The sequence below is a fragment of the Chaetodon trifascialis genome, chromosome 3, assembly GCF_039877785.1.
Source record: "Chaetodon trifascialis isolate fChaTrf1 chromosome 3, fChaTrf1.hap1, whole genome shotgun sequence".
Taxonomy (NCBI): domain Eukaryota; kingdom Metazoa; phylum Chordata; class Actinopteri; order Chaetodontiformes; family Chaetodontidae; genus Chaetodon; species Chaetodon trifascialis.
In genome coordinates this window covers 5544582-5558116 of record NC_092058.1, presented here as the reverse complement: position 1 = coordinate 5558116, position 13535 = coordinate 5544582, and the positions used below count along the sequence as shown (strand labels likewise).

At 44.3% G+C, this 13535-nt stretch overlaps 1 protein-coding gene across 5 annotated transcripts in view; it reads right to left on the bottom strand.

The window, feature by feature from the left end:
* The window catches only part of LOC139328621 (plasma membrane calcium-transporting ATPase 1-like), an 87920-nt gene that overhangs the window by 45617 nt on the left and 28768 nt on the right, over positions 1-13535 (bottom strand). For all 5 annotated transcript variants that reach the window (XM_070958473.1, XM_070958475.1, XM_070958476.1 and 2 more), the window contains exon 2: positions 8409-8832. In XM_070958473.1, coding sequence (XP_070814574.1) covers positions 8409-8604 — 196 coding nt within the window. In that variant the 5' untranslated portion in view covers positions 8605-8832. The remainder of the gene's footprint in view (positions 1-8408; positions 8833-13535) is intronic.

Below are 13535 nucleotides of genomic sequence, written 5' to 3'. Positions count from 1 at the left end.
ACCTTTACTGGCTGTTTGATCGATACCGGCCTGTTTTTTCTGGTTCAATGTCGTGATTGTGACGGCGGGTTTCATCTGGTGCCTGGCGTCGGCCTGTCGCATTGGTGAGCGTCCCCCTGGAGATGCAGATTAAAGCTCTGAGATGATGTTCCAGTAACAGCAGAGCAGTCGGCTGCATGCTCGCCTGTCACAGATGTTTATGAATTTCAGCTTCCAGCAGAAATAGACTTCATTGGTCCCAAAAGAGGTCTCCTCCAATTCACAGCTTTATCAGTCAGCATGCAGCTTCAGCTTTTACCACACACAGTTTTCACTCTCATTCATTCTCCCTCTGACAGATGGAACCACAGCAGCAGGTATTAACGTCTAGTCTCATTGTTCGGGATGTTTGATGTCCAGCACAAAGACACTGGACTGTTTCTCCTCTCTCCTCCATGTCGCCTCTGCAGCCCATCCACCAGTTCTGCATTTGCCTCCGTTAGCGATGCTAACATCGTGCTGCAGCTTCAGCTTTAACTGGATCTGACCGATTTCAAGCAGCAAAACCCTAACCCTAACTGTGAAAATGTCTTCATACAGAAAACAAAGCACATTTCAGAGGAAATAAAACTGTGTATAAAATAAATGCAATGACGCACAGTGGACGCACAGTGTCCCCCTCCAGCATTTACAGCAGAGACGGTTTGCTGTTTCCTGCTGCTAGCATCAGAAAACTCCTTTAACTCCGTGTTGTGTTGGTCATTTAGATGTCTTATCTCCTCCTCCAACTACCTGCTCAACTGTCAAAGGGTTAACTGTGCGTTGCCATAAAGTGGTATCGGGTGCCATGTCATCAAGTACATGCACACTGGTATCGATAGTGGAATATCTCTACTTATTCTTATGGGTCAACGTCATTAATGTTATTTCCTAGAAGTTTCTGGTAAGTTCTGTGATCAAAAATTTGGAAAATTAAATGTGAATTCTTGTTGAAACTTGATATGAACCCCAACATTTGAGTTACCTGACGTGAACTGACAGTCGTGATCACTGTTTCTCTACTGGAATTGAAAGAAAAGACTCCAAAAACCAGCACAGTGCCAGTCAGACCCAGGTGAGCGTGATTTTCAATGTATTTTCAATGTGGCACCCAGAATGGCACACATGGACGTCTTCTGGACAGATGTCAGAGGTCTCAGATCCACTATTGAAAATTTTACGTTGTCAGGCAACGACATTAAGTGAGAGAAAAACATCATTTAGCTCTTTGCCCACCAGTTAGTGTGAGCTCAGTGCTGCCAGAACATGACCTGCAGTACCAGTGATTAAAACTGTCATCTCCCAGCCATCAGTGGCATCTATATTTGTACTGACTTAAATGATAAAATTAACATTTAAAGTGAGAACATGGAAGGGCATCAATTCTTTCTACAGGCCCTTTTTTCAGTCGGCAAAAGAAGTCAAAGTTTCCAGATGTTCAGTGTCTAAACACGAGCAGCCGTTCGCTCTCAGTGAGTCCAACAACATCATGCCTCTTACCAGACATTTGATCGGGTCACATCTGATACTCAACAGCATTTAGAGCAAACATAGAGTTTATTCTGTCAAATGAAGTGGACGTGAGGAGTGGCCTTCCTTTGTATAAACAGTGCGTGTGACCTGTGACTGTGTCCACATTCGCCTTTGGATGCCTACAGACGCCGTCCTCTCAGCTGCTTCGCACTGTTAACTAACAGTCATTGTGATTATTATTTTATTTCTATCTGTCTCTACCGTAACGCTACGATCTGTCTGACTGGACATACTGTAATTACTTCATTAACTAATGTGCACTCACTGAATATCAAAGATTTTTTTCTTTGGTCTTCCGGGAAAAAAAAGCCTTTTCACTCTGCTTAAAAATGCATGAAGATATGTGGCGTCTTAGCATGCAATGGTATGTGGTGACACACAGCTCACGCACACGCATCTACAAACACACACATTCTGTCCTCTGCACCATTAAAACATTTCTTTTAGAAATGACATGCGTGCGAGGCCGCCTGAGATACTCCAAATATAATGCTTTATAACGCCGGGATCAGCTGGGATTGGCGCCAGAATCCCTGCGACCCTCAAGGTCGATTGAAGGGATTTATATTTTTCAGCTGATTTCAGGTTTTTGTGAAGTCTGGAGAGAGAATTTCAGCAGGTGAGATAAACTACAGATAATAGTTGATTCTATTTTTATGATAATGGATGTGACTGAATGAAAAACCTGCTGCAAAGACAGAAGAAAGAAAAGAAAGACATGAAGAGCGTTGCATGTCTCGGTGTCTTTCTCCCTCTTGCTGATCACTCAGAGGAGCATTCTGCTTCAACTGGCAAAGACGTGGATGACCTAGGGCGGTGTGTGTATGTGTGTGTGTGTGTGTGTGTGTGTGTGTGTGTGTGTGTGTGTGTGTGTGTGTGTGTGTGTGTGCTAGTTACAGTGAATGAGACTCGGGTCACGCAGATCAAGCTGAATCTCAGATTGGTTGCTGACTTCTCACACCATCGTGCCTGAAAAGATCTGACACGACAGCAGGCCAACAAACCTCTGAACCTACTACTACTGTATGTGTGTGTGTGTGTGTGTGTGTGTGTGTGTGTGTGTGTGTGTGTGTGTGTGTGTGTGTGTGTGTGTGTGTGTGGATACCACGACAAGTCCAATGGGACCCAACGAGTTCAGTTGGGTTTGGACAAAAAGGAAACGAGGTTCAGATTTGGTCACATTAGTTGGGCTAACCTATTTGACACGGTGCTTTCAAGTTCTTTAAGTGAAAATATAGTTTAAAATAAATAAAAAGAAGGACCTGGGGTGAACTCTGAAAGTTTAAATTACCAAAATTCATGCAGGGAAATTGACAGTATGGAGGAATTTTGATTTGGGTTCAAAGAGGATAAGAGGGAGGGAGCTGGTTATGTGAACTGTGGGGTTGCTGAGGAGGGTAAAGAGCCGGTCTGCTGCTCCACAGTCAGGAGGGAATCCGCACTGCTGCCCCTGAATCCGTGCCTTAAGGGGGATCCTGAACAGTGTGATACCCTAACAACTGGAGCACACACTCCAGCCCCCCTTGTTGAAAACAGAGAGTGAGGGAGTGAGGAGATAAGTCACATTTGTCTGTTAGTGAAACTTTCTTCAAGCTGCTGCACATCGCCTTCACTGAGACATGAAGGAGGAAACCCATTAATGAATCTAAAATGATCTGTAATCTATCAATCATGAACCACTCTCCGGTGGCAGCTCCCCCACCACGAGCTTTTTCCTTCTCTGTTTCATATCACTGTAAACTGAATCTCTTTGGGTTTGGCTGGTCAGACGAAAAACACACGTCATCAAAACAAGCTTTGTTTTTACAGTTTTCTGACATTTGATAGACTGAACTAAGTTGTTTCCAATTATTTCTGTCTAACATATCCCAACAGTCCCATTAGATGTGAATTTTTGGTTCTATAATTTAATTAGTGCCGTATCTGTGTGGGCGGGCTTTGTTCAGAATATCACTTCAGCTCCTGCAGCCACACAGGCAGTTAATCAGCTGGGATGCTGACGTTAGCTTACTCCCATCACAAATTTTATAACCCCCCCACATGATTTGAATGCTGGGAGGTTATTTTGCCATCACCACATTTAATCCATTGACATGCAGCAATGCTGCACCTAGCTGGACCCTCTACTTTCTCCAGGCCGAGCACAGGAGTGTGCAGGCACTGCTGATGACTGAGGGTTGATAAACAATGAACAAAATCAGTGCTAATGTGCGAAAGCTAGGCTAAGCAGTTTCCACTCTGAGTGGAACAAAAACGTAAGAGCACAATGGGTCCTCCCAAATGCTGAATATTGTAAATGGGTCAGACATCTTAATTCTCTAACCAGGCATGTAATTAGAGGGACGAATGCAAAGAACGCAGAGCCGGCGAGCTGAAACTGTGGTGGAGGGATTGTGTGGACACAGGGTTTGGGGTCCTAACCCACGAAAATCTGATGCTGTTTGACTAAAAACTGTGCATGTTCACACACTTTGACAATTACTATTAAACTACAGGTTGTAGTTTTTCACAATACACACAAAAAAGGGGAAAAAATGTGCTCATTGATGAAGAAAGTGTGATATCCTGAAGAGATCCTTCACAATTTGTGAGTGATCACACTGTGTGTGTGTGTGTGTGTGTGTGTGTGTGTGTGTGTGTGTGTGTGTGTGTGTGTGTGTGTGTGTGTGTGTGAGCCCCACCCTCGGTCAAACACGCTGAGCGGAGAGCAGGGAATCTAAGCGTGGCCGTAAAATATTGTTTTTCGGATCTGCATGATTCACATGGGTCATATTTTCAGGTCGGAAAATCCAGTATTCCGGATACATCCAGGGAAAAAAATCACATCCCCGCTAATGGTACACATCCAAAGTCATGTGGGCTTGTTGAAAAGGGGAAATCAGTGTTGGAGGATATACACCAGGACATTCTCCAGCCAGTATTACAGCTGTAGTCACCACAGAGGTTGACAGCTGCAACGCTGAGTGTCAGATTTAAGTCAGCAGCCACCCTGGAAACCGCTGGCCGAGAGGCCTGAAGCTCACATGCTATGTTTCACAGTTATGTCGAAAACTTTTATTAAAAAGTACTCTCTTAACATCTGCACAACAGCAGTAGTGCCAATGCTTATATCTAAATAAAAAGCGAAGATCGAGTTGGTGAAGCTTGCATTTGTAGAAGCACATGAACATAAGAACTTGAACATTTCAACCGTTTCTTCGTCACATTTTAACCTGTTTCTTTGGTTCAGGCGGTCAGGTCCAACACAGAAACATAACCTTCATCTTTGCAGTATTTGTCCAATCAGCTGCTGTGGTTTCATGTTCTCCATAGCTCTAATCTGAGGAACGAATATCTGCACATGAAAGAAACATACAGTTTGTGCTTGAAATCAGCGTAAAACTGAACGTCTGATCATCTCGGATGACACCGTCAGTGGCTGTTTAAATCCATTTTTATCCGCTCGTTTCAGCTCTCAGTTCTGCATGTTTGTCTGAAGAGACAAACTCTTTGACATGAAGAAATAAAAGTGACACTACGGAGACAAAAAGACATCATTTCCTGTCTTTTTTCTCTGCTAGGTAGTGGTAGAACATGCTGTTCATTAGCATTTTCCTAAAATAGCTGTTTATTTTTGGGTCCTTCTGTGTTTCTGTATGAAACCCTTTGTCACCAAGGTCCTGTTTAAATAAAGTTTACAGGCTGTGTGTCTCATGAGACCACATGTCCCTGCAACATGAAATACATTTGGTAAAATGATGAGAGGGCAATCAATGACCTCCAAAGAGGCAGCAGACCGACTCATCAATGCACATTAACCAGCGGGATGCACAGCTGAAGCTGACCGTGTGTGTGTGTGTGTGTGCGTGTGTGTGTGTTTGGTCAGACTGACCTCAGGACGATGACCATCAGCTCAGTGTACAATCAGAAGCTGAGTCTACAGACTGAAAGTACAAGCAGCTGAGGAAGAAACATGTCATTATCGCAGCCGGCACAGTGAGCCGATACAGCAACACAGTTAAATATAACTGTGTGAGGTCGCTAACTGCTAACATAATGCCTCTGTTACTGAACTAATCGGTTTAAGCTAACTGTCAGCTGGCTGTCAGACAGCAGAACACGTTTTGTGTCGTCTTTTAGGATGCGAGAAACATGATTTATCTCACCTTCACACTGATTGTGTTCACATGAACCAGATCAATGTCAGAAATCAGGTTAAGGTGAGAAAGTTAGAGATAGCCGCCGTGTGAGACTCAAGCAGGTTTCCTTTGTGTCACACAGACACAAAACTGACTTGTACAGGCTCCTTAGAAATGAAAGCACTTCACTCAAGTTAGAATCATTAAGATGTTCATTATTTCAGTCCCCAATTTTCAATACTACTTATGGATCAAATTTTTAGAGGTATTCAATGTGTCTACATTGTGTGACTACCTCTCCACATACTAGTTCTCGTTAGTGCCAGTCTGCCTTTCCTGCAGCACATTCAAATCACCTTTACATGCACTAGAGATCCACAGGAAACAGCTGTATGAAGGCACTGCTAATGCAAACACAACGAACTGGCAAATCATGCTTCTGCTCTGAAGCAGCCGAATGAAAGTCAACAGATCAGATGCAGATGACTGGTTCTGCTGTGGTTTCAGAAAACCAGCACACCTCCAAGACACCATCGAGGCAAACGACTCCTTTTACCACGCTGTGCCCGCATGAAATCTGGCCAATCAAAGGCCAATTACTGAATTCCATGTTCAATCAAAACACCTTGAATCGATGAATCCTCTCATCTACACTTTCTTTGGCTGCATTACAAACAGACACAGGAGATCTTCTTCTGCTGATGCGTTTCTGACAGAGCAGCTGCTTAAGGTGCGCCTGCTTCCCCCAGAGCTTTCAGATGAATCAGTTGTCATGGAGATGGATCAGTTGACACGCAAGCGCAGCAGCTGTAACCTTTAACCTGACATGGACAAGACATCTAAAGAAGTCTAAGGGTCTAAGGTTGAAATCTCGCCAATGAAAAGACGTTTTACTCAGATTTCTAACTCTAAAACGTTTGAGACATGTAAACCAGTCCATAATTAATATTGTTTTAATTTATTTGATCTTAGCTTGGGCCGCTGTGATCCACAAGTTTACTATTTTTGCCTTTTTCAAACCTCCATATCCATTAAAGATGCTGACCTGTCGCAGGAATTTAATGTGACAGGTCGGGACGGGTGAAATGCATTGTGGGAAATGTAAGATCCAATGGTTCTGGCTCACTGAAATACTGTAAAACATCAGTAAACATGGACATGGACGTGGTATTGTTAATGATAGTACTATAAGACAGACAGTCCCTGGATGGAGACGGGACACTCATTAGTTACCTGTAACAGTCAAGAACGGCGTGTGTTTGCCCTCAGTCTTACATTTAGGTTTCCCTCTGTTCCCCCCCCCCCCCCCCCCCCCCCGCATTGAAAATATAATTACAGTTTCTTCATTAAAGTGAGTAATTTCTTGCGTGGAGGACGCGACTACAGCTGTCCTCTGATTACTAAATGGAACAGAGCAATGATCTATGGAGCCATTAGGGGAACGGGCTGGAACTAATTTCAATCCTGGAATGGACCGATAGCTGCACGAACAAACACACACACGCACAAACACACACACACACACACACACACACACACACACACACACACACACACACACACACACACACAAAGAAGGATCAAAAGATGAGAGAGAGAGAGAGAGAGAGAGAGAGAGAGAGAGAGAGAGGAAACAACAAACAGCAGCACGTCGGCCATTTTCTGGACGCACATAAAGCTCCGACTGAAATCCAAACTGATCATCTATCACCACAGAATAAGGCGTGTGTCTGTCTGTGTGTGTGTGTTTTACCAGAAATGTGTTTGTTTATATGAATAACAGTGGTTTAATGGCTCACACACCCCCTGATATGTGTGTGTTTCTGTGTCATTACCATGACCACATCAATCTGCTCTGTACATTTTAACAGCGCGGTGATTCCTTCAGTCAAGCGCTCGTCGAGCTGCTCTGCTCTCCGCATCCAGCAGTCAGCTCAGCCCGAGACTTGCTTTGTAAAGGTTTAGAGCCTGACATGCCGTTATCTTCCGCTGCTCTGTGTACAATTATGCAGCAAAATGATGCCTATTAGGGGGCTCCAGAGGCAAAAATTTGCTTTTGGCCCATAGATAAGGAGTTATAACTGGAGGGCAAAACAGGAAGCGTTTGTTGATATATTAGTGGTGCAAATTGTCAAACAGATTCACAGCGAATGAACCACTAGACACACAATGGAGCTGGGGCTTTTAGCGGCTCACGTGGGTCTGGGGGTCCCGGGCGTTGCCTGCTTTCCCCAGTCGGTAAATCAACCATGCTGATTCGACTGAATGAGATTGAAATTGGCAGCTCCTGGACTGATGATTCAAACCATCAATTTTAATATTGACTAAATGCAGTATCAGTTAAAGCACTGATTCCCAACCCCCAGTGTGCGGACCCCTTCCAGACCGCGGAACATCTACTATCGACTCAAGAGCGCTGTGATTTAGCAAAATCATGAATAAGAATCTACTCGAGTTATTCGGCTGTTTTTGGCTTTGTTTGAGGTGACAGCCATGAACAGTCATCTCCTACAAATAAATGTAAAAATTATTTAGAGCTTGATGGAGGTTTGATCGTAGATTAAAGGCCACAAGTGTGAATTCTAATGTCCAATCGTTTGACCTTTTAGTGTTTTAGCAAAAAACTAAATCTAAACATCTCAAAATCAGCTCTTTCCTGGTCATATCCTGCATATACTGACTCTTTAAATCAGTCCACACCAGACCGAACAGACATTTGGAGCGCTGGTCGCGTCTTACCTTCTATAGGTGATGTTTTCAGGCGGCGGCAGATGCCCTGCACATCTCCATATGTGTCCTGTATCTTGTTGACGGCCTCGGCGCTCCGCAGCTCCATCAGGCTCCTCAGATCCGCCGTGGTCACCCCAAAGTCCCCGTCATGGTTGCCCTCTGCAACCGAATTCCCCGGAGGGTGGTCCGCCGTGTTGTTGGCCATGTCAGTCCTCGTCACAGCAGTGTTGTTGTTGTAGTTGCTGTTCCTCTGCGTGTCTTTGTAAAACTGATCCAAACTTCAGATCAGGGATTCAGTTCAGAGGAATTGTGGGTAGTGTAGTTCTCACAGAAGGCAGGCAGAGATGATGAGTGCTGAGGTTAACTCCCAACCTGGATGAACATGCTCCTCTCGGACTACCATGGAAACAGGCGAGAAGACATGTTCTTCTCACTGCAGAGAAAAGAAAACCAGAAAAGTGATTTTTAGAAACCAGATCCAGATTTTTAGAAACCAGATCCAGACAGGAAACAGTGTGAACACACAGTCTCATCAGCAGCAGAACACAAAGCGGTTCAGGACTGTTTGATTTTTACTAATTAATAGCACAGCGACTAATTGGGCCAATTAGAGAAGAGTTTCTCATCTCAGATTATTAAAGGACTCCGCTGAATCACAGAGGTCATTATGTTATAAACTGATTATCGGTTTACGCTGCTCCTCCGAGACACTTAATTGGTTGGTAAATATCTGCACTCCCTGAACCGTCTGTGGAGTTTATGACTCTGATGTTGAAAGAACAGTATAATTATTTTTTTTAAAGTCTAATTTTGTCTTTCGTCTCGTTCATGGAACAGTTATATTTCATCCATTGTCTATACCCCCTATCCCTTTTGGGGTTGCGGGGGGCTGGAGTCTATCCCAGCTGTCAACGGGCGAAAGGCGGGGTACACCCTGAGCCGGTCGCCAGCCGATCACAGGGCAACATATACAGACGAACAACCATTCACGCTCACACTCACACCTAAGGACTATTTAGAGTCACCAATTAACCTAATGAGCATGTTTTTGGTCTGTGGGAGGAAGCCGGAGTGCCCGGCGAGAACCCACGCACGCACGGGAAGAACATGCAAACTTCACACACAGAGGCCCTGTCCGGGATCGAACCGGCGACCTTCTTGCTGTGAGGCACGCGCACTGCCTGCTGCCCCACCGTGCCGCGCCAAGTTATATTTCATTCTTCACAACTTCAAACTGGAGGGCATCATCACAAATCAGACATCAAATTCAATGTAATTCAAGTTAGAAAAGTGAACTCATATCAAAGGTGTAAAATAAGAGAAAGCGAGCAGTGATTATAATAAAAGCCTCCAGGTCAGCATCCCGGCACACCTCAGTAAATCTATAAATCCTCACTCTCTTGGTTATACAGTGAGCTAAACACATTTCCAGTACAGGCTGACTTCAGCAGTTTGCCTTGAATCCATCAGTACACACCAAAAAATTCAGTTATTATGATTACAAATCAGAAAACAGACACCATGATCGCGTGAAGTCCAAAGGTATGGTAAAAATGAACGAGAGCAGTAACCAGGACGCCAGATTCCTGTGTGCTGCTGATGAAAGACCAGAGTTCAAGACTGAATACACTGCAGCCCTGAGAGCCAATCAACACCAAGCAGAGGACGGTACACCAATGAAAGGGAGAACTCCACTGGGTCAGTGTGTGAGCGTGTGTGCGTGTGTGCGTGTGTGCATGTGTGCGTGTGTGTGTGTGTGTGTGTGTGAGCGTGTGTGTGTGGCCAAAATGTGGCATTCCAACCCATCAACACAGATTATGTAAGTGCACTTCAATGACCGTCCTCCATTTTTCACTGTTTAGTGGTCCGTCATGCACACACACGCATGCACACGCACACACACGCACACGCACACCGCACACACACATGTTAGTACTATTCTTGTGAGGACACTCATTGACATAATGCATTCCACAGCCCTTTACTCCATCATGACTCAATGCTTTACTCTAAACCTCGCCTAAACTTAACCAAGTCTGATCCTTCAAACAGCCCTCTGAGCGCCTGTCCGAAAGTGAGGACTGGCCAAAATGTTCTCACTTTCCAAAAATGTCCTCGCTCCCAAGGCCTTCTACTCAGATTGGTTCACAAGTACACACTCAGACACACACACTCAGACACACACACTCAGACACACACACTCAGACACACAGCATCACAGCCTGTTGGAGAAGTAGTACTGCTGGTGCTGGGGTCAGGGGAGGGAGGTGGTTTGTGGTAACAGGCAGTTGCACAGTTGGTGGTCCTCAAACTGGGGGGGCGAGCCTCTGTTTTGGACGCTGAATATGCAACATGGCTGGCTCCTTTGAGCAGTCACAGTAATGGCTTTTTGTCATTCAAACGAAGGTGATTTTAATGTTTCTTACTGCAGGATGAAGGTTATTTACAGAAAGGAAATGCCGTGTCATGACGGCAGTATGATTCAGAAGAGAAGTTTAACGATAGGACGCGTTTCCCATTTTAAAACCTGTTGGCCCCACAGCTGTACAAATTAATTCAGTCCAACAACAGCCCTTCCATAGCTGTCTTTACGGAGCTCATAGTGATCAGATTTGATGATTTTGCTGTTTTTTTCACTTCATATACCACAATTCCTAGTACAATAAGAGGCAGAGTGTATGAGAGTCCTCTGTACTGCCACCTGAATTCACCAAAGATGTGCTGGATCAACTTCTAGGAATGTGCACCATCCTTTCACGGTCTGGATCATAGACACGAGCGACTCTGGGACGGTATCCTGAGAGCTGTCTAGGAACTGGTTGGTCGGGCACTTCCTGAAATTCACCACACAGCAACACCCGCTGTTACCTGTCATGGATGAGTCATCCCCAGCTTGCTTCAAAGACAGAAATATGCATACACATTCCTTTTATGAGCCTTGTAAAGCTACATGTACGCCTGTTCTATAAATCTCATTGTGGAACTGCATGTACGCGCGTGAGCCTCATCACCACTCTGACAGTTAGCCATAAATGACACCATTCGACATCCATTTGCATGTGGACCCTTGTGGCGGCTCCACCACTCATTAGACCTGTCACTGAGAAGAATGGCAAAGACGAGGAAATATTTCACAGATTATGTTACATCTTGTGTTGCATGCACACTCGTCATGTACAGAGATTTACTGCATGTTCCAAACCTGTGGAGATGCAGGGAAACAACTCAAAGTGAATTGCATGGTGAATTGTTTATTGTATTAAAACCTGTCGCTGGATGTGTAAATGCAAATTTATTCCATTTCTGAGTAGCTCAATATATTCAGCCGGGGCACTGAATGGGACTCCACCTAGGGCACCAAAACATCCGGGACCGCGGCTGTACAGTGTTCTGTTGGTTTGTTCCACGGTACCGGTTTGTAGCTCAGAGCCTCTGTGGTGTCTGCGAGAGGGCTCTCTGTAGGTCCCTCAGGAACTAAACCCCCGGAACCAAATCAGGAAGTAAAGTCTTGACTCATTAACTATTCATTAAACAAACTCAATAAACAAGATACAAACTCAGGGACTCAAGGTCGCTTTAGCACATTCGTGTTTGTGTTTTCCACAGCGTCGAAGGAACAGTAAAAAGCACGTCAATGACAGCGACAGAGTGTCTAAATAAATAAATAAATGTCTGCAGATGGAAACAGCAAATGAAAACACGGCTGTGCTGTCGAAATGCTCCTCAGCTTCCTCAGTTTTTAAAAAGGTGGCTGGCTTCCTCCCTCCTCCATGACTTGACTCCCAGATTGTTTCTTCATTTTCGCTTCACAGAACACTCCACTGTTTGTGCTTGTGTCTGCTGAACGGGCCACGACAAATGCCCCCTCTCTGCGTTCCCTAATCATCCGTCTGTTCACTGACTGGAAGTCCAATCAATATCACAATGAGACAACAGAGAAATAAAATGAAATAAACTGCCCACAGACCTCACCACATTAATGTTAGCTGGACGTTATTACACAAATCAGGAGTGATGTCATTATGATGGAATGTGCTAATTATAGATGATGAGATTACTTAATTATACAGGCACCAAGACGCGGAAACGTACAAGTATTTCATTAGAAAAGATGAAATAGGTGCACAACTCTACAAACGATTCAGGCTTGAGCAGCAGCATCGGTTAGTGTGTTCTTATCTTTCATGGAAATTATGATAGTGCTGTGTAAATAATAATAATAATTAAACGTGGTTTAAGGAGAACAAAGAGCAGCCATTTTATCTCCGATCATATCAGATTAAATGACAGTTATCTTGCTCCGCTTCCAACTGATCTGGTTTTAAATTCTTTCGCTCTTTTTTTACACTTCATGAAACAGATTCATAAACTGAGACAAATCCACTCTTCCAAATGTCAACACACAGCCTCAGGGTGAACAGAAACTAACACAATGCTGATTTCACGACAATGTGACCATTCGAGTACTGGAAAACACTGGCTCGCTGTGTTCTGAATCCGACGTCAGTGAATGGTGTCAAAATGTTCATTTCTGCGTGTATTTGTCCATTTTTTAGCAGTGGGAGTAAATGCATGAAAAAAACATTGGTGATTACGCCGTTTTTAGTGGGCACCCTGAACACATCACAGCCTTCATTAGCCTTTATCAGCCAGAACAGTGCAAACAAAGACACAGCAGTCACTGCAGGACCAGCGAACCAGCTGGTCTGTCTACATCTAACTGGACTGGCCTGACTTGTACAATACAAGCTTGTGGACCTGCTGAACACAGCTAGTTCATAGGTGCTGGTTGAACACTGCGCATGCATTTCCCATGACTGACATGACAGGACATGACATTACGTCACTCCTCACAGCTCAGCTTTAACACTGGCTTTGGTACTTGTTAGCAGTAATGCAGAGATGGCGTGCAGACGGGCGAGTGGTGCTAGTGGCTTGTAAGAGCTGAATATAACTGTGTCGTCCACAGTCCACAGTCAACGCTGTGCCTTTTAGCTATTAATGACAGCAGAAGAAAAACTTTCAACAAAGTTCTTGCACTCCAGGAAGGTTTAACGACAGTAAAACTCAATAAACTGTGACAAGACTAAAAAAAAAAAAATACCATTCACTAAAATTCAATTCATGAACTTGACC